Here is a 27,370-nt window from a genome sequence, read left to right on the forward strand (position 1 = left end):
TTACATTCTCTGAGTCAAGACATGATTATTCCTGTTTAATGTCCACGTATCTCTTCCTCCACAGTTCCTACAACACTTTTCAGATCCATGTGCTCCTCTAAGGAGCATTCTATGTGTAGTAGACTGTGGGATCATGTGTTTCCCAAATGAAATGTAGCTTCTACTAGTTCACATTATTCAAAGGGACTATAATATTCTTAAATAGAGATGATCCTCTAATTAGAGCCATGCCCATCAAATGCAGTCTTGCTGGTAATAGTTTCAGATTGCAGTTAGCTGGAGAAAAAAAAAATCCCTTCCCTGCCCTGAATAGAATTTTAATCTAGCGCCTATTCCTTATTCTCAGTACCAGTATCTTCATTAGAACTTCATTAGTTCGCCCGGACCGCTCACTGTCTGCCAGCTGCTGCTGCATCCTCCAGGCTCCCCACCCTACACCACCCCAGCACAGCCCTGCCAGGGCAAAGCTCCTCATTTTCAGAAAAGCACATGGCACGTCCAGCTAAAAGCACGCACTGGCCCTTAGTCAACACCTTCGTGCAGTGAGATCAGCCTATCAGGTACTCAGGCTGTTACCCCTGCCCCCTCACCAAATGCTTTCTATGATTCCTGTGTCTGTTTATGCATTTCTTCTGCCTGGTCCACCTTTTTCTGAACAATTTTGCTCCTCTTATTAAAGTCTTGCTGTATATCCCGATTTTCTTAAGCATTCCTGATTCCCCTACTAAGATCCATCCACCTTGCTCTCAACATTTTACTCAGCATCTCCCATGCATATTATGTCCACATATGCTTTATTCTTGGCCCCTACTATATAATTCTTGAGGATCGATAATATGTCTTTTTTTAAGCTCTCACGATTTTTTTTATGAAAGTCTCCGTATCTGTTGAAAAAACAAGTAAGTGGATAGCTTCACGGTTAACCTGTAACTCAAGATGCTCAGAAACCTCAGACATCTGAAATTATTTATTATTTTTAAATTATTTGATTACTTTCTGTGCACGGGTGTTTTGTCAGGACGCATGTGTGCGCGCCACCTGTGTGCAGTGCCCACGGAAGTGAGAAGAGGGCATCAGGTCCAGATGGAGTTACAGATGGTTGAGTTGCCATGTGGACGACAGGAACCAAACCAGGGTTCTCTCTGCGTGAGCAGCGAGAGCTCTGAATCCACTGAGCCATGTCTCCAGCCCCCCACTACCTTCTTAATATTCACGATCCTCTGTCAAGCCAAGAGTTCATCACCGGGAAAATCAAGGAGATGGGTTTTTAAACCTCTAGTGTCTTGTGACGCTTTTAAGGATTTCTTTCTTCAAATACATAGATATGCCCATAGCTCCATCTGCACTGTTCAGATGGTGTAGGTTAAACTAAATGTAATTACCACTTTCCTGTCCATCCCTCCGTGTCTCTGACACCTTTGTAGCATATAACACAGCTGCGTGACAGACTACAGTTCCATCCCGAGTTCCAGACATTCGTCACAGAGCAATGGCAGTCTTTACATCCGTAGAAAAGCTTGCATGTGACTTTCCTTACTGACCCGCATTCACGGTAAAAATAAAGAAACTCATTGTATGCCTGGGGCTCCTGCAGTGGGAGCTGAGATTGCAAAACAGCGAGCAAGCGTGGCTCACCTGATGGTAGAGATTGTCGCCCAAGATGCTCTGGGCCTTTGCGGGCTTTACCGTCTACCTTATGTTACAGGTATTTATAATTCAACGTGCAGACAAAGTTCAGAACCAGGAGATCTAGTGCACCAGTCCCTGCCGCATTATACAAGATGATACCGCGGAAGGGAAACACCCACTAATATTTCTTATTTTAATAGGTGCACATTTGCATTAGTGTTTGCTAGAAGCACTAGAATTAGCAAAGGACACTTGTTACTTTGTAGACATTTTACCCTGAATCGACTTTCCTTCTCACACACACTCAAGTTGGGAAAGTGAGGGGACTTAAAAAAGGACAAATATGAATTAACTGCAGGGTGGGTGGGGCTGGCGACAATCACAATGGAGGTTTGGGAAGACGCCTTTAGGGCTGGGAGGACTGGGATTGAGTGACAGTGTTCTCTGGAAGTGTACACCTTCAGCCAGGCCCCGTGCTCTTATCTGTAGAACTGGTTAGGGTGGCGGCCCTCACAGTCCACCCTCCAGTCACGCTTCCCTGACGCTGGGCTCTCCCGTGAGACGCCATAGTGAAGAATGGCAACCCCTGTGAGACAACAGGAAGTATCCTGATCCTAACGCAAGGCTCCTACCTACAGTAGTCAGGAAACCAGGTGTGGACTTATGCTGAGGTTAAAACCCTCTAGGAAGCCTCAGAAAGACGGGAGGTAACTTTGTGTTTAGTCAGGGTACTCTCTTATGCAGTGGGGAGGCTGCCAGGTACCTATGGCCTCTCTCACCAATATTGCAGCAAATCCGTCACACGTGTTACTGATTTCCCTGTAGGAGAAGGGGAGAGCTGGATGTCCATGTTACCGCAGGCAGAGGGTTTAAGTCTGTTTTCACTCCCCAAGAACGGAAAGACAAATATCCCATGGAGAAGTCAGATGAGCACCAGCCCTAGGTAAGGACGGCTACACGAACGTGCAGCTTTAAGATGACTTCAAAGAGCAGATCTCGTTCTCCAGTCTCACCCTGAGAACAGAAACTGTAATCAGTTACCCATTTGCAAGGGTCATCATTTTTGAATCCAAATTAGCCTTCTGTTCTTTTCACTAGGCAATCTTGTGTTAGTTCTCTTCCCAGTGACTGGAGAATCTAAGTTCAATAGAACTCAGCTGTGCGCCAGAATCCTTCAATGCAGAAAAGAGCCATCAAGAAACACTTTCATGCCTTCTGATTTCTGAAATGATAGTCAGAATCTGAGAACCAAACCACTTTTCCCTGAATGAGAGTCACCATCATTCTGTAGCTGGCCCCCTGCCTCACGGTGGGTGGTCTCCTACAGGCTGTCTATCACGACTTCTGGACCCAGCCTACAAAGCAGTCCATCACCAGGTAGACCGAGGGAGAGGAACACTGGATGAGGATATTATTAGCTCTGCGAGGATTTGAAGGAAGTACTGTGGAAATTAAGGACTTCCTTTTCTATTTGAAATAATTATCACATCTATGCAGTTCAATAACCAAATGAACAAATGCCAATAAAACCAACATAATCTACTCTTTTTTTTGTGGAGATAATCTGCTTGACTATGGAAAGAAAGCAGGAAGGGAGGGGGAGGATGGAAGACAGGAAGTGACTGAGGGAGAAAGAAAAACTCACTAGGGTGAGAGGCTTAAAAGACCAGGGTCACTGAGCATACAATACATACATGAGCATGGAAATCAGCCCTCTGGAATACCGACTTCATTTTCTGTTGCCAATTCCAAGGCCTTTTGAAAAATGTGGCTTCCCAGTTCCTAGCTTTTTACAGCCCTTGTTAAATATATCTACAGACACGTTTACGTTCCGGACACCCGGTTACAGCGAGCCTCTGGCAGGCTGTGAAAGAGTGTGTACACTGTGGACGGAATTGCTCCTGGCTCTGGTCATCACTGCTGACTCAGCCTCCGGCTAAGGATGGCGGTCAACCTCCGCCGGGTCTCATTCACCGAAGATGCTCTGCCCCTGGGAGGACGTGACTGGGGAAGGGCGGGCAGTCCGGAGCTGCTGACCTTCTTGAGCTTATCTGGGCTTGGGGAAGCTGTGGGTTTTGGCAGTCTGTGCAGGCTGGGCGGGTTGGTGCCTCGTCCACAGTTCTGCCTCGCACTGCTTTGTTCGCGGTGATTGCTGACTGCCGTGGCGGGGTAGGTTAGGGTGCCCTTGTTGAGGGAACACGGTAAGCTTCCGCCACTCCTCCTGAGCTCCAGGAGCTGTTCTCTGGCTTGACTCAAAGCCTCTGTCAGTTCAAAGCGTTCTTCACACTCTCTCCGCACGGTTTCCTGGAGAAAAGTATTCTGAAAAGAGACGAGGAAAAAGCAGCCCTGGCTTTAAACAGTTTATGTAAGTGGCCAGTTCCTGACAGTTTAAATCAGACTGAGCTGAAGGTCGGAGGCTGTGTTCTCTGTCTCTTTACTACACTGCCACGAGCTACAGGGAAGGGAGGGAAAGTGTGTGGGGCTGGAGGGAAGGCTGACAAAAGGTTTAGTTCAAGCCTTGCCATTTGTAAGTGAGGTGGGGGGGACCCGTTCAGGGTTCTGTGGGTGGTATGGAGGGATTGGAGCACAAAACCCAGGCCTACTAAGGCTGACATCAGTGGGATTTCAATTTCCTTGCCTCATGTCTGATAGCCACTAAATATTATCTGTAAAGTCATCACATGTTACTCTATAATGAAAGCAAACTGATAAAATCATGTGATTGAGAAGAATAACAATATAGCAACTACAGTGGTTAGACAGTAATACTAGTTATTTCTCAGATGCTTTCCGTAGAACTTAAACATACAGATCATGCGTCATTCTGTAGGATAATCTCCTCCAATAAAGAACACGGTCTTCTTTTAATTCCAGCAGAAATCTCCCATCAAGTTACTGTAAGCGGTGCTGGATAGCCTGCATTAGTTCACATCACTGTGCTGTGAAGACTATCTGAGCTAATTAACTTTGTGTTGGGCCCTGGAGAGGGTGGCAGCTCACAGCAGGAGGGCATGGTACAACCAGTCAGGAAGGCCTGCCAGGATCCCTCACACCTCCAGTGATGCCCACAAGGCCAACATCGGAAAGGCCCCAACACTTCCCAACAGCACCATCTGGGGGGACTAATCCTTTAACACGTGGGCTGGCGAGATCCTCAATGTCCAAACTATAGCACAGCCTCTTACTGAAGGAAGAGGCTTGCAGACTCATAAGATTGACCAGAACTGGCTTCTATGAATCTAATGGAAGAGCAGATGCTATGAGTTTTCAATAAGGATGGGATTTTGGATAGGATAATCTGTAGAAAATGCAATCTCACACAGTAGGGATATATTGAGGCAGATGTAAACAATATGATTGGATTAGAGATTCTTTCTTTCTTTTGTTTTAGCGGAGGAATTATCCATTTTCACATATGGAGTTCATCACAATTCCCTCAAAAGCCATAGTAAACATTAGGTCTTGGATCTTCCCAGTGTCCAGACACTACAAAATGTCATCCTCAGGTATAATATGGCCATTGTAATCAGAGCAGCTGTGATCTCCCACACTAGACACTAACATGGGAGGGCCTCCTGACATTTCCTCACAGGAGGAGCGAGAAAGGAAGGTCATTAGATGCCCACCTGAGATTCCATCCACTCCCTTTTCTCTCCCACTCACCCCATTCGCTGTAAATAATTCTGCTCTAGATGCCCACGGACTCAGGATGTGCTGGAGTATACAGTAGGGGGAGGTTAATTGAAGTGTGTGCGTGTTTGTGTGTGTGTGTGTGTGTGTGTGTGTGCATGCGTGTGTGTTTGCGATGCTTTAGGAGGTCGTCACCCACAGTGGAGTAGGACTTTATGGAAAGGCAGCTGTTTTGGGGTTACCTATGCTCCTGCTAATAACACCAAACCTGTGTTCCTGTAAGTAAGCCAAATAGAACTAGGGTTCAGCAAGCTGAGTTTGGCTAGAACTGTTGGTTTGATCAGTCATTAGTGGCCTGTCTAAGGTGAATAGGTGCTCATGAAAAGGGTTGCTGCACCTGGCATTGCAGGCCAACGGATCTGTAAATGGTGAGGGGGCTAGGGAGGTGGCTCAGTTACTAAGTGGTTGTCATGCCATCGTGAGGACTTGAACTCAGTTTTCCCTAACACCCATGGAAAAAGTCAGGGATGGCAAAGCATGTCTCGAATCCTAGTTCTGAGAAGGCAAAGGCAGGAGGATTGCAAGGAGCTTTGGGGCCAGCTGGTTTGCCTGAACTGGTGACATGCAGGTTCAATGAGACATCCTGTCTCAAAAAATAAGGCGTAGAAGGCATTGACTTCCATGTGTGCACATGCTTACACACACATAGGATGAAAAGTCAGTCACTCAATGTGGTGCCTTAAAAACAGACACACTTGCAGTGATTGCAATCTAGGAATTATCAATCAGGTTAGCTTGTAAAAATAGCCAAGGCATTTCCAAGTCCGATTCTTAGTGGAAAACATCCTCCCTGTGGGTTTACTGACTAATCTGCCATCAGCGGAACTAAATAAGAACTCAGCAGGCTAAGCTGCATCTTCCTGTATTTGAGTCTCTCGTGATTACGGGCAGAACTTTACCGAGTTACAAATTTCGTAATTAAAATACAGTTTGGGCCGAGTATGGTGATGTATATCTCTAATCCAAGCACCAGGGAGGCAGAGGCAGGCAGACCTCTGTGAGTTTGAGGCCAGCCACGAGTACAGAGAGAGGCCCTGCTCAAAAAAACCTAAACCAATGAGAACAAAATGACTATGGGACAGTTCTAGATCAACGCAGTAACTTTTATTAAAGCAATTATTCAGTCGGGGTCAAAGGTCCTCATTTATATTTATATTACATACACACTCGATCTCCACTCGTGTATATTTTTTAAGGTGTTGGTCAGTTATTCGTTTCTACTGGTTTTTGGTTTTTAGAGCAATTGGAAACTCCTGGCACGCAGGCTTTGTCATCTGGCTCTCATTAGCTCCACCTGAATACTGGTTGGAAGTCGGGGTCTGGAAATATTAAGCTGCTTATGAGGAAGATTAATAAGGTGCTGTGTTAGGGCCATCACATTTCCTGCTCTTGATATATTTACCAAAATATTTTTTTTTTTTTAAAAAAGAACACAGAAGTGAAGGCTGGTTACATAACTTGCAGAGAGCCAGTCCGCCTGGGAGCGGTAGAGCCCAGCCACCTCCTAGCCCTGTGCCTGTGTCTGTGTGAGGAGTCTATTTCATCATGGCAAGCGTACACATGCCATTTCATGTCTAGGGCGTCAAGGTGCTGAAAACTGGGACATTTCCATCCGATTTTCTCAAGATTCTAAACTCTAATGCTATAACCTTTCTTTCGAAAAGAAAGAGTTCATGACATTATCTATTTATAGTATTTATCTAGATATACAGTGCTATCTATCTATACGCGTCACTTATCTATATGTACAGTAAGCTGGCAAACGTGTAGAAGTAACCAAGCTCGAATGGGTTTTAATGAACTAGTATAAAATACTCCTGCTTAAGAAAACCATAAGAGTCAATTTTTTTGGAAGCATGGAAAACTAAGGACAGCAATGAGCACCGAGGCAAACAAGCCAGCGCACAAAGGACAGGCGCAATGACACGAAAAGATAAAGCATCAAGGTGATGAGAGGAGCTCGCATTAAAGAGAAAAAAAACTCAACCACTGAACGTGACTCTGAGCCTCCAGGAAAGTCACACTCTACAGAAGACACACCCAGGCAGACCCCTTCAGAACTGGCTTCAGGCAAGTGACAGCGGGGAAGGAAAGGGTTGGGTGACCGGAAAGACGTCCCCAAGAGCAGGTGCACAGGGAGTGTGGTGCCAGCAGGCTCCAGGCTGTGCCCTCCAGCCAGGGAGGGCTGACCCAGCCGTGGGGTTCTCGGATTGCACCCTCCAACTCCTGCTGGACACACTCCAGCCGAGAGGAAGATCAGTGGGTGGGGGCAGGGAGAGGCCAGCCCTTGGCAACTCATCCCGCAAGGTTATTAGCCTTCAGAACAAAGGATTAATTCTCTTCCTATTATTTCCCAAGCCAGGAGCACCTCTGAACTGAAAACAGGATCCACAGTTGGGAATTTCACCTGGGCCAAAACCACTGTGATTTCTTAGGCGGATATCCTAACACCTTCGCTTTCTCTGCCGCCGTCACAACTACTCCCCCTAAGCTGACACTACAACTCAGCTTTGTCCACAGGTAGTTTAGTGTTATAATTTATTCAGTCATGGTGTAAAAGAAGGAAACAGACATTAGGAAGTTGCTATTTCAGGAGTGGAGTGGGTCAGCACGATGACAGACATGTGGATGTAGTCAGAGTCAGTAGCCATTAGCGGAAAATTCCATCATAGGCGAAAGGAAGCCAGACGTATGGTTGGCTATATTGTTTTCAGCAATTAGGCAAGAAGTGTGGGCTGTGCAGACTCTTTTTATTTGCTTGCTTTGTTTTGGGGATAGGGTCTCACTGTGCATTTCTAGCTGGCCTGGAACTCGCTGTGTTGGCCTCTGTCTCGCAGAGATCCTCCTGCCTCTGCCTCCCGAGTGCTGGGACTAAAACGGTGTGCGATAGTATGCCTGGCTGCAGCAGACTTTTAATATGCATTTTTACTGAGGGACACAAAAAATGCAAAAGATAGAATATGCTTCATGGGGCTGAAAATTACAAGTAAACAGAAAAACAATCAATGAAGCCACTATCCTCCACCTGTACTAGATGGGATTATCCTGGGCCACACTTCACCATCACATGGTAAAGGAATATCACGTGGAAGTCAAAATGAGATGGCAGGCGCCAAGTAAAGGAGGGAAAAGGGGATTTCCAAGCAGAGGCAGCAGCAGGAGAGACACAGCCAGGCATGGAACATGGCTGCTGGAAGCCACAGCTTGTAAACGCAGAAGAGACCAGCACTGAGGGAGGAGGAGGCGAGCAAGTCAGATGAGGAGAACTTTGGCAGCATGTTATCAGTGGAGTCTTTACTTGGCTCTGAGAGGGCCAGCTGGTTCATGGGAAGAGCTTTCAAGCAGGGCACTGGCATAATCACATTGGCATGAAAAGAAGCTCTCTATGCCAGCTTTGTGAACGACGAAGTGCGGGGAGGTGGGGGACAAAGCTGGAGACAGAGACGGCAGGGGCTCAAAGTTTTCATGGAGGGTTAGTGTGGCCTAAGGAGGGAAGAATTACTGTGCCACCCATTGGTGCTGGGCACTGTATAGAGCTACCTCAAAACACTCAGATAAAGGTTGTTTCAATTGGACTTAAAATAATCGATTGCTTAATTGTACTCTCACAGAGCAGGCTAGTATAAAATTGAAAATGTAAATTAGCTCACCCTCTACTTAAACTTTCTAATGTTAGAAGTGGTCAGTTCCTCACTTTTTGAAAACGTGAGAGTGGCTGGTTTTTATATTTATTTCTTTTTCTTTTTTACGCCTAGACACAACTGAGTGTTTTCAGTTCCAAACACAGAGAAGAAGCAAGGGAAGGCTTGGCCGAGTGACTTCATCATTCTGAAGGGGAGAGCCCTGTTTGCGGCGTTTCAGAATCAGCTGTATTTGGCATAACTGGGGGACGGGCAATGCCAGGAAAGAGGTCTTCACAGAAGAATAAGCACAGATGGTGCTGTTCGTGTTTTACACTAACGAGACCCTGACCAGTCACGGAATGACAGATGACACAGTTTCTACCAACTCTCACCAGACAGAACCCAGGACAGCGGGTGGCCAGCCAGCTGGGGAGGGGGGCACCTGAGGCAACAAGAAGTTCTGTGAGAAAGGTGTGGGTACCAGTTAGCAAAGATGCGCACAACTGCCGTGCAGCTGTCTGTTCAGCCACAAACACGGCAGAAAGACAAAAGATGGCTTTTTGGTGAAATAGGAATGAGAAACTAAATAAAATTTTAGGAACGAAGATGGATTTTAGGCTGACTGCATTAAAATTATATACTCATGCTTCCAAACACAATAAAACCAACTATTGTAGGTTTATCAGAACAAAAGCTACAGAAATGACAAAACCCCTCAGAATAACGGTCTTTAAGAACCAAGTGTTCAAGATGAAGGAGAAGAGGTAAAAGACATGCAGTATTCAGGATTTTCTCTTCTAAGTCATCAATCAGACTTTGATATCTTGTCACCACTAGTGATGAACAGCAAAACAGCACCTCCATGTTTTTCCGGATCGTCACTCTCCTGATGGCCTCTCCCTCGCCACAAGCAGAGATGCCCATGCCTACCCGCACTCCTTGACCAGATCCTTGGGGTCTCAGTTCACCTGTCCCTGCTTTCTGCCAGCCAACCCTAAGCATGACCCTTAAGAGCTTTTACCCTTTGAAAGAGAAAACTGATGCTGTAGTGTGATGTGTCTTGTTAGACTTGCGTTTCCCCTGCCTCTGCTTCCCAAGAGCTAGGATTAAAGGCATGTGCCACCACCGCCTGGCCTATTCTTGAATATTTTTAAACTACCATTAGATGGGCTACAAGAACTACAGAATTTGAAAGTTCTGTCCCTCTTCTTCTCTTGTGTATGGTCTTAAAACAAAAACGATTGAGCTTTGTTTTCCTGTGGATCTGCTTTTTAAAAATTATACTCTTCATCTTGACTACAAGACCTTAACGAGGCCCTTTCACTGGGCCACACTGTCTTGACAGAATTCATGTGGAATGCATAGGAGGGGACCACTGGTAGCAAAAATACATGACCTATTTTACTTTGGCTTTAATAACAATATGCTACTCGCTCACATCGTCTGCCAGCTCTCTTGTTTGCTTCCGATGTTCCAGCTTTTTAGTGTGTGTCTTCTCCCCCAATAAGAACATTTCAGAGTCTTGTTCAAATTCGCATTGCCAGGAGCTTTGTTTTCCACTCCCTGTGGGGGGAGGGTTGCCCACCTCCTCCCAGTCCTGCTTATGGCACTGTTGTTGCTGTGGAAGGCCCCTCTGCCTTTCGGAGGCTGCAGTCTCCTTCTTACCCTTTCTATAGTTAAAAACAAATTCCACTCACTCCTTGTCCTCTCGAAAGAGAACAGGGCTTTCCTCCCCTTAATTAGCTTCCTTAGGAGAACACTAATTTATCTCCATTCTAATGGGAGCTTTTCTTCCACGTAATCACAGCTTAAAATTCTCCAGACTCCGAGGAACTTAAAGTGTTTATAGAACATGGCTAGAAACACACAGGACTCTTCGTCTTATATGACTTTATTTACGGCTCACATTCTTCCTGCTCGCAAATCCTATCACTTCCATTGGCTCATTCCCATTTTATAAGCACATTCTGGACATTGGCATGTTTAGCCGGAGAAACGGCCTTGGTAGTTATTTACTTAGACTCCCGTTCTCACTATTTAACCTGAGGTGATATTTTGATAACTTCTGATGGAAAAACCTAGTCTGCTTGTCCCTCCCGTGAGAGGTATTGCCCCCCACATGTAAACATTTTTCACTAACTTTATTTTATGAACCACACTTTCTCTAGTAACAATTTATTACCATTTACATACTAACCTAATATCTATCTTTCAGAAGCCCATATTTTGTTTCATTTTTAACTATTTTATTTTAGGCGTATATGTGTGTGCTTGAATGTATGTTTTGTGCACTGTATGTGTATAGGAGTCCTCGGAAGTCGAAAGAGGTATCAGATCCTCTGGAACTAGAGCTATAGACAGTTGTGAGCTGTCATCTGGGTTCTGGGAATTGACCCAGGTCATCTGGAAGAACAATTGCTCTTCACTGCTGAGCCATCTCTCTAGTCCCAGAAGGCCATATTGTAAAAAAATGAAACTTGTCTTAAAAATGCCTTTCGTTTGCAACTAGGAACAAGATGAGCTGAGCTCTCCTCAGCTCTCCTATCTATAAAAAGATCCAGTCCCTACTTGTAGCTTTGCTAACATCACCTCTGGAGGGTGTGGTTAGAAGACGTAAGTGTAGACTCATACATCGGAATGCTTGGTTTCTAGTGGGTCGAACTGATTGAGAAGGATTAGGAGGTGTGGCTTAGTTGGAGAAGATGTGTCACTGGGGGCAGGCTTTGAGGTTTCAAAGGACTGGCCCCATTCCCAATATCTCTTTTTTGCCTCCTGCCTGTGGATCAAGATCTGAGCCCTCAGCTGCTGCTCCACGCATCTACCTCCATGTCCTGGCTCTACCACCATAAACTCTAACCCTCTGGAAGTGTAAGACCAACTAAACTTTTTATTTTATAAACTGCCTTGGCCCTGGTGTTTTATCACCGCAATAGAGAAATAACAATTACAGAAGCTTTTGATGGCCCTAGAACTCCATCCTCCTAATAGTTACATCTTAGGCACTTACCTACCTTGCATGTAGGGTTGGACTTATTGGCTCATTTGGGATGAACAGAATGTAAAAAAGCTATGCACAACTGTGGGATGTTACTTCTGGGTTACCTAAGGACTGTGGCCTCTGTTTTAGCTTCTGTCTTGGCACCCACTCTCTACTTGCCCTGGGGAAAGTCAGCAGACACTATGAATTCTTTTCTGAAGAGGCCCATGTGTCATGGAGTTGAGGGACACCTCTGGCCAACAGCCATAGGCTCTCTATTAACAGCCCATGAGAATATTAGCCTGCTAATATAACTTTGCTCATTTGAGCAAGCTAGAAGTCCAGCCTCTCTCAGTAGAGCCTCTGGCTGAAACTGTTGCCTCATGGACACCCTCACACCAGCTCATACCAGACCCTCAACCAAAGATACCCAGCTAAACTACAGCAGCTTCCTGATCCACAGAAATAAGACGTTGAGGGGCGATGTCTCAATGGTGAGGGGTGCTTTTTGTACAATCATGAGGACTTGAGTCTGTAACCTAGCACCCAGGTAATAAATTAGGTGTCTTGCACACACTTGTGAATACAGCTCTGTGGGTGGCAGAGGCAGGAGGATGGCTGGGGCTTGTTGGTCTAACTGAGAAATTGAAAGCCTCAGATTCAGGAAGAGATTCTGTCTCAGATCAGCTAAGAATGACAGAGAAGGGCACCTGACCCTCTCTTCTGATCTCCACTGATGAACACAGTTTTACACATCAGCACCTATGTGCAAATACTCACACATATGCACACACAAACATAAATAAACACATCTTTCAAAAAGAAAAGAGACAATGAAGTCTTACAGTTGAAGTCACTGGCTTTGGAGGTAATTTGTCAAGTAGTGATAAATTATAGGCTCTCGAGGTAAGGTGTCTCTGTCCTTCAGTCTAAGTTTTTCATATGAAAAATTTCTGTATAGGTCATTCTTTATTCTGGGTGTTAATTCAAGTACTCTCTCAAGGCTTTCTTTACCACTTGTTGGAAGGCAGGAAGTGGCCGTTAGCATTTTGTTCATAATTATTCCTCTACTTCTCTAGCATAGTACCTGGCATCTACACGGATGATAACTCCCTTTTTTTTTCTTTTCTTTTAAATTTGACTTTTCCCCTTTTCTGTTTGTCCCCTGGCTGAGTCACTTATCTGGGATCCCGACTTGCTAGTTCAGTGACGTGGCCTTTCTCTCCCTTAGCGCCCTTCCCTCCACGGAGATGCTGATATGGACCCGCTAGAATCCAATCAGGGATGCTCTTTCCTCTGTTTCTCTAGTGTGTTCCTCTTCTGACCGGACTGAGCTGCTGTCCTCCTAGATGAGACCTTCACCCTACCCTATGGCGATCCCTTCCTTCTCCAGCTCAGGCCGGCGTGTATTTGGTGTTTTGTGTTTATAAACTTTACTTTTGTTCATTTTTAGGGTAGAAGCAGGCGATGGGGACTACGGTGCTGCGGGATAACCATGAGGTTATCCTGGAATCCACAAGCAGAATCGCTCCTGGAAGAAAGGTTCTTCCCGGAAAAGGAACTTTTGTGCCACAGAGATTCAGACTTGAATCTCGGCTCCCTCGCCGTGTGAGCCTGTGGAACTAGCCAGGCTTGTGGGCTCCTCACTGGCGACATACAAATCACGGCTACTTTATAGTGGACCGTGCTCTCATCGAACGGTTTATCCAGTCCCTAGTTCAGCCTTATGATTCTTTATGATAGGTTCATTTCATATTTATTTATTCATTCATATTTATAAGGATGACAGAAGCTTTCAGTTTTGGCTGGCAATTTAAAAATAGCAAGAAAATGATGTTTACTGTTAACATCTCATATTATTGCTGGCACCTTCCATTCACCTCTTTATTAAGATGCCAATAAGGCCAACAAAACTCTGCCTTCTCGCTAGCATTCAAAACCGTCCATTTGCCTTTATATGCGATATCGTCATAAATGGGATCAAATATTAAAATTAATTGTTACACTATTTCTAAACTGTTTAGTCGTTCATAAATAAGCAAAAGAGAAAATTTCTCAATAAAAATGAGTCTACTTCAGTTGTAAAGCCACTGCTGAAATAGCTGCCTACACGCAAGACAGAAGACTCAAGCAAGGAAGCTGCATTGGAAGGGCGGGCTGGCAGAGCTGTAAGCCGTGAAAGTCAAATTATCTCCACAGCGTCTGGATTTCCTTTTTAACATAAGCAGCATGCGCTCGGAAAATTACTTGGACAAGATTTAATGTTAAAGCAAGTGAGACATAATCTGTAAAGATTTCTAGGCTTGGAGCTTTTAGGTGATCACTGGCAACACAGAACTGATTCACAGAAAGGGCTCAAGCCATAACGGGACAGCTGTGTCACACCCTGCCTCACGACCTTCGCAGAACCTGGCGGAAGAAGAGGGAGCGGAGTCTGAGAAGCAGGACTGAGGTTTCTCGCTAACGTGACAAGACCCTTGTACTTATGGACTCAGAGGCCGAAGCTGCCTGAACAAGATTCACACAGGAGCAAGCCAGTCAACACTCCAGTACGGAGGGGGAAGGGGCTGGTGAGCCTCCCACCCCTAGCTGAGAAGCAGTGCTGACCACTGATGGCTGCTAGGGGAAAGAGAGTCAGTTTTCTGTAGGGGCGTGGCCTTGGGTAGGGGCGTGGCCTCGGGTAGGGGCGTGGCCTCGGGTAGACGGACTGTGTTCCAGAACTATCTGGACTGTTATTTTTTTTAAAAAAACCAACAAACGTCAAGTTGGGAAGAGGACATGGGGGAGTCAGTGAGTGGAAAGAAGGGGAGGGGTGCATGTGTATGACTACGACTAACAAACACGTTGTATGCAAGCATAATTTTCTCAAAGAGTAAAGGATGCTTAAACCATCCCGCAGAGGCGAAGGGATGCCATGGAGCCAGGGTGTGACTCTTTCCTTGGCGTCAAGCTGCCTGTCACACTTGTGTCTGTTTGTCTGCTTTCTAAAGGGCCGTGCTCTTGGCTGCGGGGTCCCCTGCTTCCTACCTCTTCCTGAGACTGGCTGAACTGCCGCAGCAGCTGCGTCTGGGCCAGCATTACTCTTTCCAGTTCGTCTGACTTCTGTTTCATTTCCTTCTTCAAGTCTTCTGAAACTGAGTCATCGCGGCTGGCTTCCTGCTTCAAGTGACACTCGAGTTCTGCAACCAGACTTTTCAGGGCTTCGATCTCTTTCCTCTTGGACTCGGATTCTTCAGTATATCGTGCCTGGGATTCGCGGAGCTTTTCTTGGAGAGAGGCCACTTCGAGCCGCAGGTCTTTCGTAGCGCCTGCGATTAAGTCAGCTATCTGTAAGATAAATGGCATGTTAGTTTCCAGGCAACTGTTTCCAGGGGATGGCAGAGCTCTTGCTCTTGTTGCGAAGTTTCTTCTGATAAGCCGGGGTGCTTTTCTACCCGATGAAAGCAAATCCTATGACACAGAGGCCTTAAGATATTTTTAAAGTCAACACAGATTTTTATTTATGTTTTTTCTAAAATGGTATCCCACTGACTACTTGGGCACCCTTGGAAATACTTAAATCTCTGTGACTGTATCGAGCTGCAAGGTACTCAATTTCCTGCGAACAGATGGAAGAGGGCTTGGCTGGATGCGGGTGGCCTCCAAGTGCCTGCCTGATGTTTGGAGACACAGTGAGAGAGCCACAGCTGTATTCCTCTCAGATCAAAACAGCAAATTTGCCTTTGACGTACTTTTTTCCCTATATATTGGTGTACCCCAAACAACACTAGCTCTGTCTTCTACAGCGGCACCCCACCCCACCTCCACTTCCCGTGATCACAGATATTCTGGATTGTTCTATAGTGGGGTACCAGTAAATGTTTTCTAAAAATCCCCCTGGGTTAGATCTGTATCTAATTTCAATGGTGAAATCCCTTTGCCACTGCTGCTAATCTGCCACCAGTGGAGACTGAGCAGGGACGAGAGACACGCTTAGCAGGCTCTGGAGAGCCAGGCCTGGCTACAGAGCACTGGCAAGTCAACCAAAACGACTGAAGAAGTGTTAAATCTGAGTGACTTGAACTGAAGGCTAAGTAGCCACTGAGCCAGTCATTACGGTGTTCTGGAGAACAGCAGGACAGGGCACAAATGTGCTGCTCCTCACACAAGAGCACTACACAACCCAGGGAACCTTCTGCCCAGAGCACACAGTCTGCAGAAGGGAAAAGACTTCTCTTCCTCCTTGAAAAACAAAACGGTGAGCTTGGTGGCTCACTCCTAAGTTCTAGCCAAGGCAGGAGAATCACTGGGACTCTGTGGCCAGCTGCGGCTTCATGGTGAGTGCCAGACCAGCGTGAGTTACTGTCTTAAAAAAAACCAAAACCAACCAAACAAAACCCCAAAACAACAGCAAGCAAACAACAGAAGAGCAGGCGTGCCAACCACGTCGTAAGTCCTCTACTTATGGTCCAGTAGAAAACCAGCCACAGGGACTCTGGCAACGCCACAGATGCGAGCTTCCAGAGCTCTGGGGACCACTGTTGAAGAACAGTATGTGTGAAGAATTAGTTTCCAATGTCCAATTTACATAAGAAGTAACTTCTGGAAGAAATCTCTTCACTACCATGAGTCACTTCAGGAATTAATATTCTACTATTTTTCAATTAATTCAGAAGAAGGAAGGGGGTCACAGTTAGGTCTGAACAGTGGTCCCTCCCTCTGAGCAGGGATGACAAAGAACAGCAAGCTGTCCTGTGATGGGGTTTTCAGAGTCACAAATAGATCTGGATTTTAAAAAGAGAGTCAACGTTTCAAAATCAGATTTCTCTAATAAAATTTGAATTTAGACTTCTCTTAAGTAACGGTGTCATTTTGTTTGCATCCCTCTGTCCATGGGCGACTGCAGGCATGAGGCGAAGGAAGGAAGGAGATGGCCACTCTGTGGGGCCTTTGGTGCCAGGAGCTACGCAGCAAGATGCGTGGACCTGGCTAGGACAGGCTACACCATCAGCGGAGCGGAGGCACCAAGCTCCTGGCGCATGCGTCATGGCTTTAATAGGAATTCATTAAAAAAAAATCAGATTCAAAGATGAAATCCCCAAGAATTTCAAGCGAGAAACATCTGCGGGGCATTCTGAGCAGGGCCAGGCACTACTGTGTCGTGTGCTCTCGTAGCTGGCCCTCCTGTCCTCTGTGAACCCCACAACGGCTTCACACAAACACAGAGCCTCTTAGGCTGTTGGTGCTTACTTAACATGAATTCTTTAAAAATGTTTTTCTTTCAATTTATTTATCTTATGTGTATGAGTGTTTGGCTTGCATGAAGGTCTGTGTGCCATGTGCATACTAAGGCCAGAAGAGAGGGTCAGAGCCTTGGGAACAGGAGTTACCAGAGGGTGTGAGCCATCACCCAGGTGCTTGGATTTGGATGGGAGTCACCTGCAAGACAAAAAACTCTTAACTCAGAGATTTCTCTCTAGCCCCTGACTTGGATTTAAAAAACAAATTCAAAATTATATTTTAGAGACATTTATCTATTTGTGTGTGTGTGCACATGTAGGGGGTAAGAGGAGATCATGCTGGAGCTGGTTCCCTACTTCCACCAAGTGGGCCCGGGGATTGAATTCACTTTTTTAGGCATGGTGACAAGCGACCTGACCTGCTGAGCCATCTAGGCCCTCTAATGTGGATTCTTAATGAGTTTTTTTCAGTTTCACGTTGACTTTTGATTCATTCCCTTGCCATCTGCCTCTCTCTCTCCCTCTTCCCCCCTCCTTTTCTTTCCTCCCTTCACTTAAGTTCTACAAAAGCATGAAGAACTTGTCAGATTGGTGGTATAAGTCTGCAATCCTAACCCTTGGGAGGCCGAGGCAGGAGGATGTCTCCTAATTAAGTAAAATCAACAACTAACCAGCAAAGCAGGGCACTTCAACGGGCTCATTACTTTTATAGCATTTTTCCTCAACCAAAAATGGTTAGAATTAATAAAATTCAAAATAGCTCTAGTTAAGAAGACTAAATCTTAGGAAGGACATTTTTAACTGTGTAAAATACTTTATTATCTTTGCTATTAGACCAGGAGTCAAGCTAGTCATTAGTTATGCGGTGTAGTCAGTTTTAAGCGGAAGTTGTCAGTAGAAAGCAAATGCATTCGGAGCTTGGCCGTGTGCTTTTGTAATTTATCTCCAGTATCCTTTCTGAACCATTTGTCTGTGTGGGCGGAATGAAGGTATGGTAACCTTGATCGCACTATCAAGCTAGAGAAAGGAAGGCGGGCCTGAGGGGAACGCGAGGTTTGTGTCCCCCGGACTGCGGCACAAAGGGGAACACGAGGTTTGTGCCCCCCCAACCCCCCCCGACTGCGGCACAGACAGTGGCGACAGACCTTCTTCTGCAGGTCCTCTTGTTCTTGCTGATACTTCTGGATTACTTCCTGGTGTTTTTCTTTTTCAATGTCAAGTTCGAGTTTAGCTTCTTCCTTAAAGAGAAGAGCTTGCTCTTGGAACTCAATGAGATGCCGGGCTCTTTCTTTGGTGAGCTCAGCTTCAATCTGGAAAACAGCGTATTAAAACACACAAAACCACTTTACCTTGAAATAAGCACATTCAATACATTTTCAGACTGTAATTTTTAAAAGAGCCAAAATCAAGTTTGTAATTATAGTAGTCTAAAATTTCTAGTATTAAAAAATACTAGCATAAAAGTTAGCCCCTCAAAGTTGACCTTGGGCCAAATATTCTAGTAACGAAAACCTGGACATTTAGTAGCGGCGACAGTTTTTAGAACTACAAAGCGGAGTCACGTATACTTAAGATGACTAAGAGCTTAATCACTGACACTGCTAGCTCCGTCCTCATCAGGAGGCGTGGGAAAACAAACCAAAGCAAAGCAAACACCCTCTCCCCCCATACTGAGGTTGGACTACGTTCCAAACGCTGGTGTCTCAGTGGAAGGTTGCAGTGGGGTATGGCGCCACAGACTGTCATTTTAATGTGACTGAGGTCAGAGGAATGAGGAGGAAACAGACACTCGTGTCCCCATCCACATGGAGGCTCAGACAGAATCGCAAGGCTGGAAGGGACTTTAGAAACCCCTGGTTCAGTCTCTCATGCTTCTGTGGAAAAAACACATAAGGACTTTGGTTTGAGATGGAACTGAGGCTCGGTCCTGGCTCTGACACTTGCTGGCTGTGTGATCTTACGTCTGTGAGCATAACCTCTCCTGGTAGAGCTATAACTAGTTCCTGTGGGAGCCTCTGTGGGGATTAAGTGAGGCAAAGCATCTATGGAAGGCTGCAGCACGGGCAAGAATTCAACAGGCAGTGAGGATTGCCTCCACGTGCCAGGGCTGCCGTCTACCCCGGAACTGACCTCGAAGGACGTTCCGTGGGGCCTCATGCCTCACGAAACCATAACTCACTCCGTCCCCAGCAGGAGTTTCTATTTCAGACATCACTAAGCATTCAGCAGCTTTTCCTGTAGTTGAGCCAACGTTGTCCTTAATGTGGCTTTTAACTACTGGCTTTGGTTCTGCCTACTAGATAGAGCAAGGGGGGAGACACCTGTGAGTAAGGGCTCTCCACTGCAGACTTCATCTCCTGAGATCAGAGATGAGATCCAAGCGACAGACCAGCTCCGGGTATGCACTGTGTCATTCTATGGGGTGTGGTGAATGCCTGGATCCCCGGGAAGAGATGGCCAAGCCTGACTGTTTCTGACTGTTTGATTCTGGACATTCAGAGAAGAGACAAGGTCTGTCTTAATTGCTCAAGGGATCCAGGACGCAGAGAATCTGTAAAGTGAATTAAGAGACTAGCCCCAGGGTCAGCAGGACTTAGATTGCTCAATGGCAAAGTGTAGACAAAACACAAGGAGATATTCCGGCTCGCTCAAAATACATTCCTACATTGTTTGGGGAAGGGTGACTGGTGACCTTGAAGGAACGTCACAGGACTGTTCAGAGGGGAAAGAACACTTCTCTGAAGATCAGTCCATGACCACCTGCCTCTAGGAGGACAACTCACAGATGAACTGCACGGTTCACGAGTCTGGACAACACCCTGAGCCTATTTCTCCTTGTTTACCCTACGGGTGGACACAGCATCAGCATCGTCCCAGCTATCCCCTCTCTCCACAGCAACGGAAGATGCCTTTACCCCATTTTACTACACCTGTCTTTCTGCTATTCTACTTCTGACAAAGGCCCCTCTGGCCTTTCCACAGTCCCTGCCGTCTGTGACACAGTTCTTCACGAAACATAGCTTCGTTTATTCTCTTAGTGGCTTCTCAATTCATCAATAAAAAAAGTCAAAACTCCTCATAAGAATGTTTTTACTAGGCCATGCCCAGCCTGCAGGACATCTTTGTGTGGACTGCCAAGAACCCCTTTGTAAGCACAGCACAGGCTGGATTCCAACCCGCTTTTCCCATGGTCAAAACTCTGTGCCGGATGCAGTCTCAACTCCGTACATGGCACCTTTTGGCTTTCACCGTCCTGGCTTTCACTACCTTTCCCATCTGGCTACTGTGCTTCAGCAAAACTGGAATGGGTAAATCAAGAACACACTGCAGGAAGAAACTCTGTCCTGAAAGTTAAAGGCAGACCCTTAAGTGTTAATTGTTTATAAATTGCCCAGACACTATTTTTTTTAAGCAACTTGATTTTTTTTTCAACTTTTTCTTTTCTCTCTCTTTCTCCCCCTTCCCCCTTCCTCCTCTTCTCTCTTCTCTCGTTGCACTGGGGCTGGGGCTGACTCTAGGGCTGACTACATGTCAACTAGAAAGAGCTCTACCACTAACTATAGCTTCAGGGCCTTAAACAGTTTTAAAGCACTCCAGGACAAAATGTCTACCAAGGCGCTGAAGTATCAAGTGTAAAACTGGAAAAAACCTGTAATTATTTCAGGACAGACTATATCTTTTCAAATGTGGGCTGATTACTCAAAATGGGAGAATAATTAGGTACATAAAGTAGGAGGGGCAGTGGACTTTGGAAGAACTTTTCCTTCATTTTGTTTATAGAGATGAGGTCACTTAGGAGCTAGATCAGCTGGCTCCCTTAATGAAGTGAAACAAAGAGCACGTGTAGGAAGGAAAAGGGGATGCCTTGAGTGAGCACAAGTGAGAGCCTCTCCCCTTCGGACTATTGCAGGAACAGGAGGAAGAAAAAGAACGGACCGAATGGGAAATGGGCAAGAGAAGCACTACAGGCAGACGGGAGAAGAGGGACTGGCGTAACCAGTTTGCTTTTCAGGTGATACGAGTTAAGAAAGACAAGTAAAATGAAACACTTCAGGGACACCGCGACAAGGTGTCCCCAAGGCACAAAGCCACCGTTTCCTTTGTGATCCGCCTTAGTCAGAATGAAAGGACAAGCCTCCGGCCACAGCGATGAACTCAACCGCATTCCTTACTATTGAGAAGAGGAATTCAGGCCAAGTGTGTGGCTATGTTTTTATACAGACTGTTAAGTGGCTTAGATGGCAAGACGAGTTTCATGCAATATAAATTATTCTTCTGATGATGTTCAAATACAGCACAAATTATTTTATATGCAATAACTCAGTTATCTTAGAAATCATGGGCAAAAAGATTTCTAAAAATAAGCAGAAGCATTATGCAAGTTCAAAAATGACACAAAGTAAAACCTAAGTACAAAGCCTAGGGTTTAGTTTTTTTTTTTTCCTGTTCATCTGTGTCCTCTTCTGGTCCAACCCACATCCTTGCTGGAGGCTCCTGCTGACTCCAGAGCACCCGAGAAACTGCTTCCAGCCTACCTTTAGTGTTTGCACTGAAGCTCAGTCCTGGTATCTCATGCACCCTGTAGCTAATATGGATGAACAAAGCACTGTCTTTTCACAGTGAAATTTTTGTGGCTGACTCTGTTATTCTTTGTTGTCCGTGGAGACAATTCCCATGTGATAACATCGCTGCCTGGTATTCAACAACGTCCAACATCTTTCAAATCAATTTTAGATGCCAAACCAGGAGCCAGACCAGTCAATTCTGTTTGACAGTGCACAGACCACTTGTGAAAATATATCTCCTGAAAAGAAAGTGCTGTGCTGTTTCCCAGATAGAAAGATGAAATACCGCTGAAAACCAGTATTCCCCATCATTTAGCCTGAGAAGGAGGCCGAGAGGAAAAGCACAGGGACCATAATGAAACTCGCTATTTTGTACACTAATAAAAAATTGATAAAAGGAGAAAAGCGAATGAAGCAGCGTCACAGAGGTTACGCAGTACACCAAGGATCGGCACGGGCACAGAGGCAGGTGGGCACGCCACTGTTTGGGGACTCTATGGTTCTGTGAGCTCTGTTCTTTCAGAAAACCTGTCTCCCCACACGCCTACAGAGCACACTGGCTGAAGGCACAGATTCATTGTTTAGTTTTAAAATACTGTGATCTTTCTGTTAATGACTTTGAATTTAATTCTACCTTGGCCAGAGAAAATACTTTGCATGCCTTGAATCCTTTCATAGTTTGTAACACAGACTATGGTCCATTTTGGTAAAAGGTTCACGGGCACATGAGAATGTATGTAGCAGTGGGCAGCAGAGAATGCTACAAATAATGCCATGCCAAGTTGGTTAATAGCTTTCTTCAGGGTCGCCTTTAAAGATAAATCAACATTCTACTTCCTATACTATTTATTCCTTCTGGTTTTTTTTTGGGCTACTTTTCTATCTGTTATTAAGAGAAAGATATTAACTTCTTAACTGTGCAATTTTTTCCTCCTCGCAGTTCCATCAGGTTTACTTTGTGTACTAACACATATTGTAGATATAATTTCCTGTCTGTATAATTTGTGTGTGCGATTGTGTACAGTGTACATGTTCATCCATGAGAACACATGCAGAAGCAGGACAAAGACACTGTGTTGTGTCCTGCTTTATTGCCCTCCTGGATTGATTCCCTGGATGCAGCGTCTCTCACTGAACTTGAAACTAAGCTTGCAGCCAGCAAATTTCAGCAAATGCCTATCTCTACACCCTACAGCACCAGTGAGAGCCACGCCTACCTTTTTACAAGGGTGCTGGAGACTTGAACTTTGTTTGAACACTTGGGATTATTATGACCTCTTACTGAAAGGACCCCTTTATCATTATGAAATGAATTTTATCCTGGCAATATCAGTTACAGTGCTTTCTAGGTACATGCTCTATTACTGTTGAGCTGTAATTTGAGGCTTCTGATTTTACATTTTTAAAATAATTTTTTAAAATTTAAGCACAAAAAAACCAAGATAGCTAAAACAATCCTGAATAATAACAGAACTTCAGGATGTATCACCATCCCCAATTTTAAGTTGCACTACAGAGCTATAGCAACAAAACAAAACAAAATAGCATGGTATCGGCACAAAACCACACATGTCAATCAATGAAATAGAAGTAAAGACTCAGACATAAATCCATACATCTGTGGGCACCAGAGTTTTGACAAAGGAGCTTGTCTCAGTTAGGTTTGCATTGCTGTGAAGACACACGACCACAGCAACTCTTATAAAGAAACCATTTAACTGGAGTAGCTCGCTTACAGTTTCAGAGGTTCAGCCCATTATGACCGTGAAGGGGAGCATGGCAGTGTGCAGGCAGAGGTGGAGCTGGAGCTGAGAGTGCCATATCTTGTCAGCAGCAGGAAGTCACACTGAGGAAAGCTTGAGCAAAAGAGACCTCAAAGCCCTCCCCACAGTGACACATTTCCTCCCACAAGGTCACACCTCCTAATAGTGCCACTTCCTTTGCAGGCCACTTTCTTTCAAACTACCACAAAGCTAGATACATGTGCTGGGAAAAGACCAGCATCTTCAGCAAATGGTGCAGGTCTAACTGGGCAGCTGCATGCAGAAGAATCCAAATAGATCCATATTTACCACCCTGCAAAAAATTCAACTCCAAATGGATCGAAGACCTTAACATAAAACCAGATACACTGAACCTGGGGTGTAGCCTTGAAATCACTAGCAAGGGCAAAGATTTTCTGAACAGAACACCATTAGCACAGGCACTGAGATCAACAATTAATAACTGGAACCCCATGAAACTGAGAAGCTTCTGCATGGCAAAGGACACTGTCATCCAGACAAACTGGCAGTCTCCAGAATTGGAGATGATTTTTTTATCAACTACACATTCAGTAGAGGGCTAATATCCAAAACTTATAAAGAACTCAAAAAACTAGTTATCAAGAAAACAAGTAAGCCAATTAAAAGTTGGGTCTAAACAATTCTAAATAGAATTCTCAACAGAAGAAACTCAAGTGCCTGAAAACTGTTTGGCAACCTTCTTGGCAGAGAAATGCAAATCAAAACTACTTTGAGAATCCACATTACACCTACCAGGATGGTTAAGATCAATAGAACAAGTGACCGCCCATGCTGGCGAGGATGTGGAATAAAAGGAACACTCCTCCATTGCTGGTGGGAGCACAAACTTGTCAGTCACTAGGGAAATCAGTGTGGGGGTTCCTCAGTGAGATGGGTTTTGGTCTACCTCAGGACCCAGCCATTAATCTTGGGCATATGTTCAAAGGATGCTCCATCCTATCACAAGGACACGTGCTCAACCAGGTGCATTGCTGCTCTATTCATAATAGCTAGAAATTCAAAACGACCTAGATATCTCTCAACTGAAGAATAGATAAATAAAATGTGATACATTCACACAATGGAGTATTACTTGGTCATTAAAAAAATGAAATTTGCAGGAAAATAGATGGAACTAGAAAAAATAATCCTGAGTTAGGTATTCCAGATCCAGGAAGGCAAATATGGTATGTGTTCACTTATATTTGGCTATTAGCTGTTAAGTCAATAACCAAGTTATAATCTGTAGAATAAAGAGTTTAGGTCTGGAGGTAGGGACTAGTGGGGAAAGACAGATCTCATTTGGAAGGGGAAATAGGATAGTTATGGATGGATATGGGGAGGGCTGGATTGGGGAGGGAGAGGAAAGGGGGAGTGAGGGAGGGAATATAAAGAGAGACATCTAAAATTAAGGGGCACTGTGGAAACCTTCCACAGCAGAAACTTCCTAAAATATAAAGATATAAAGGTGGTCTAACTTTAATAAACAAATAATGGGGGAGACAGCACCCCAACTGGCTATCTCTTGCCACCAAATGAAGCTTGCAGCTCCAGTATTAGGTTATATCTAGTTGGGTTTTTAGGCAAAGGAATCACATGGGAACTCCCAAGCAACTCAGTCTGTTGCCAAGACGATAGGTTGCTCTCCACAAACTGATTGGCAAGGCCCCACTGCTGAAGACAACGCTTATAACTAACTCACTGAACACAGAGAAGTTGAGCTGGTGCCTAAACAGAGTTTTCACCCCTACTTTATACTATCTTTTGGTACAGGGAGGTACTCTGCACACTACCAAAGGAGAAACGTAAAAACCAAGCCAGCCACAAACCACTAGATGAACAATGGTGTCCTGCCTGCAAGATATACAGGACAACGGTGGCACGAAGCTTGTGAGAGTAGCCACCGGTTTTAGTCAATGTTGTGTTGCTGTGAAGAAACACCGTGACCATGGTAATTTCTACAAAGGACAGCATTTAATTGGGGCTGGCTTACAGTTTCAGAGGTTTAGTCCATTGAGATCATGGTGGGAAGCATGGCACTACACAGGCAGATACAGTGCTGGAGAAGGAACTGAGAGTTCTTACATCTGGATAGGCAGGCAGCAGGAAGAGAAAAGAGCCAATGGGCCTGGCTTGGGCTTCTGAAACCTCAGAGCCCACCCCTAGTGACAAACTTCCTTCAACAAGGCCACGCCTCTTAATCCTTTCAAACAGTACCACCCTCTATTGGCCACACATTCAAATACAGGAACCATTCTTATTCAAACTTCCTCACCAGCTAATCCCTGGTGTGATTTAAGGCACACTCCATGAGATGGAACTCATATCTGACACTGATTTGGTGACCAAGAATCTGACAATAGATATTCTGGGAACTTAGGTTTTACTGTTTAAAAAAAAATAAAACAAAATAAAAAAATGTAGCAATGAAATGACCCCAAATGACATTCTGCTAGACTCATAAACCAGTGTCTTGCTCAGTCATCATCAGAGAAGCTTCCTCCTGCAGCGGATGGGAACAAATGCAGACCCACAGGCAGACATTCATTATGCAGAGAATGAGGGACCCTGGAGCCCTCAGCCCTAAATGGGACGCTGCTATCCAATCCCATCCCCCCTGAGGAAGATGAAGTGGAAAGAGCAGAAAAACCAGAGCAGGAGGAGGGCACCAGGAAAACAAGGCCCTCTAAATCATCCATGCACTCACAGAGACAGAGGCCACACGCACAGGGCCTGCACAGGTCTGCAGCGGGTCCTCTGCATACACACATCGTATGGCCTACCACATAGTGTTTTTAGGGGATTCCTGAATGTGCCAACAGGTGGGTCTCTTGATTCTTGTGCCTTTTCTTGGGGTCTCTTCCTTCAGTTTGTTTGTTTTGTCCAGTTCCAAAATGTTAGTTTTGTTAGATATCATATCATATTATAATATATTATAATCCCTTAGAGCCGGTTTGTTTTTTAATGAGAGACAGAAAGGAAACGGATTCAGATGGGTGGTGGGGAGGAACTGGGAGGAGTAGAGGGAACAGAAACTGCAATCAGGATGTACTATGTAAGAAAAAACCCTAAACTTTATTCTACTTTTAGTTACGTGTGTGTGTGTGTGTGTGCGCGCGCGTGTGCCTGCGTGTGTATGTATGTGTGTGTATGTGTACATAAGCGCAGGTGTCTACAGGAGCCAGGGACATCAGATGCCCTGCAGCTGGAGATTCAGTCCAGCATCTGCAACAGTCGCAAGCAGTCCAGCATCTGTGGGTCCTCCACAAGAGTGCTGCTTACTCTTAATCTCTCCCCATCGCTCTACCCTACTGATTCGTTTTTTTTTTTTAAAGAAAAATTAATCACTTTTTTTTGAGAGATTGGATTATAATGTCCTTTACCGTGTTTGCTTTCTTGTGCTGTGGTCTGTTGAGCTTGGCCAATCTGCTTTCGTTTAATTCATCAACATTTTGCCATCATTTATTCAGATGCTTCTGTCTCCCCTCCTCTTCTCTGATCTTCAGGAATCCTAACTGCAGATGTCAGGCCACTTGAGTTTAGCTCATAGCACACTAATGGTCTGCTTTCATGTTTTGAGACTTTAAGAGAAAATCTCGTTTTCATGTAAAAGCTTTTCTATTTGCTGTGTTTTCAGGTGGACTGGGCTTTTCTTGTGGGTGCCTAATTTTCCATTGGTTCAATGTACTCTTGTCTGTATTGCATTTTCCAATCTACATCTTGTTTATAGCTTATGTGACTAAACTTAACACAGTGGAAATTTCCTTTATCTCTCAGCTTATGGCAAGCACTCACGGCAACTGTTTTATCTTCTAATTTTAACATCCGTATCTTTCTGAATCATTTGAAATATTTATTTTTTATTTTATGGGCTTGAGTGTTG

The 27,370-nt window shown here is 45.0% G+C and overlaps 1 protein-coding gene across 1 annotated transcript in view; it reads right to left on the minus strand.

The window, feature by feature from the left end:
• Positions 1 to 3,543: 3,543 nt before the first annotated feature.
• The window catches only part of Lekr1 (leucine, glutamate and lysine rich 1), a 150,058-nt gene continuing 126,231 nt past the window's right edge, over positions 3,544 to 27,370 (minus strand). The window contains exons 11-13 of the mRNA XM_038348134.1: positions 18,284 to 18,448; positions 14,947 to 15,246; positions 3,544 to 3,948 (exon numbers count right to left, since the gene is read on the minus strand). Of these exons, the coding sequence (XP_038204062.1) occupies positions 3,544 to 3,948; positions 14,947 to 15,246; positions 18,284 to 18,448 (870 nt within the window). The remainder of the gene's footprint in view (positions 3,949 to 14,946; positions 15,247 to 18,283; positions 18,449 to 27,370) is intronic.

The sequence above is a fragment of the Arvicola amphibius genome, chromosome 11, assembly GCF_903992535.2.
Source record: "Arvicola amphibius chromosome 11, mArvAmp1.2, whole genome shotgun sequence".
Taxonomy (NCBI): Eukaryota; Metazoa; Chordata; class Mammalia; order Rodentia; family Cricetidae; genus Arvicola; species Arvicola amphibius.